The 1,302-nt window shown below is 67.5% G+C and overlaps 1 protein-coding gene across 1 annotated transcript in view; it reads left to right on the plus strand.

Annotated features, from left to right (window-relative positions):
- The first annotated feature begins 345 nt into the window (after positions 1-345).
- The window catches only part of TRIM62 (tripartite motif containing 62), a 57,980-nt gene continuing 57,023 nt past the window's right edge, over positions 346-1,302 (plus strand). Inside the window, exon 1 of the mRNA XM_069079212.1 lies at positions 346-1,007. Coding sequence (XP_068935313.1) covers positions 600-1,007 — 408 coding nt within the window. The 5' untranslated portion in view covers positions 346-599. The remainder of the gene's footprint in view (positions 1,008-1,302) is intronic.

Here is a 1,302-nt window from a genome sequence, read left to right on the forward strand (position 1 = left end):
CATCTCCCTCCAAAGACTGCTACGTCTGTCTGCTATTTGAGTCAGCTCGATGGAAAAAGGCTGGCAGGGAGGGCACGCGAATCAGGAGTCCCTGGTTCGAATCCTGCTTCTGCAGGATATAACCTTGTGGCCTTGGGCAAGTTCCTCCCCCTTTCCAGCCCTTAGATCCCCCGTCTGTAAAATGCTCCCTAAGGTCCCTTCAAGGCTACTGCTGAGCCTATGAATGGAAGAAGTCAGCGTCTGGCTGGCGGGGGCTTGGAGCAGCTGCCTCGAATCGTCCCTCCTCCGTCGGGGCGGAGCTCGGCTCTCCAGGCTCCGCCCGGGACGGACCAGCCGGCCGCCGCCGTCTCCGCTCCCCCAGCGCCGCCTGTTCCGGGTTGGGCTGTTCCCCTGGGTCCTGAGCGCAGCCGGAGGGAGCCGGGGCCGGAGACGCGGAGCCAGCCGGTGGGGAAGGAGCCCGGGGCTGGTGGCAGCAGGCTGCACCTGGGCGCGCCCCTTCCTCCCGCGTCCCCTCCTCCGTCCCTTCCCCCGGTGGGTGGGTGCCCCTCGCCGGCCCTGCCGGGGCGGGGGGCGGCCGGCATCCCGGGCGCACTGCAGCCATGGCGTGCAGCCTGAAGGACGAGCTGCTGTGCTCCATCTGCCTGAGTATCTACCAGGACCCGGTGAGCCTGGGCTGCGAGCACTACTTCTGCCGCCGCTGCATCACCGAGCACTGGGTGCGGCAGGAGGCCCAGGGCGCCCGCGACTGCCCCGAGTGCCGGCGCACGTTCGCCGAGCCGGCGCTGGCGCCCAGCCTCAAGCTGGCCAACATCGTGGAGCGCTACAGCGCCTTCCCGCTGGACGCCATCCTGAGCGCCCGGCGCGCCGCTCTGCCCTGCCAGGCCCACGAGAAGGTGAAGCTCTTCTGTCTCACCGACCGCGCGCTCGTCTGCTTCTTCTGCGACGAGCCTGCCCTGCACGAGCAGCACCAGGTCACGGGCATCGACGACGCTTTCGACGAGCTGCAGGTGCGCCGGGGAGGGGGCGGGCGCCAGGGGGTGCCCCCGGGCCCGCGGCGCTCAGAGCTGGGGGGAAACCTGCGCGGGGTCGGGGGGAGGCGGTGAAGGCTAACCCCTTCCTTTTACACGTGGGGAAACTGAGGCTTAGGGTGGAGGGAGGGACATACCCAAGGTCACCGGCTGGGGGATGAGGAGGGGGTGCTGGGTCCGAGGATTTAGAGTAAAAAGGGACCTTGGCAGGATCTAGGCCAGCCCCTCATTTTACATATGGGGAAACTGAGGCTCAAAATGGGGAAGGAATTTG

This window comes from Petaurus breviceps, unplaced genomic scaffold, assembly GCF_028583685.1.
Source record: "Petaurus breviceps papuanus isolate PSGF00001 unplaced genomic scaffold, PetGlider_PUasm1.0 91041, whole genome shotgun sequence".
Lineage (NCBI taxonomy): Eukaryota > Metazoa > Chordata > Mammalia > Diprotodontia > Petauridae > Petaurus > Petaurus breviceps.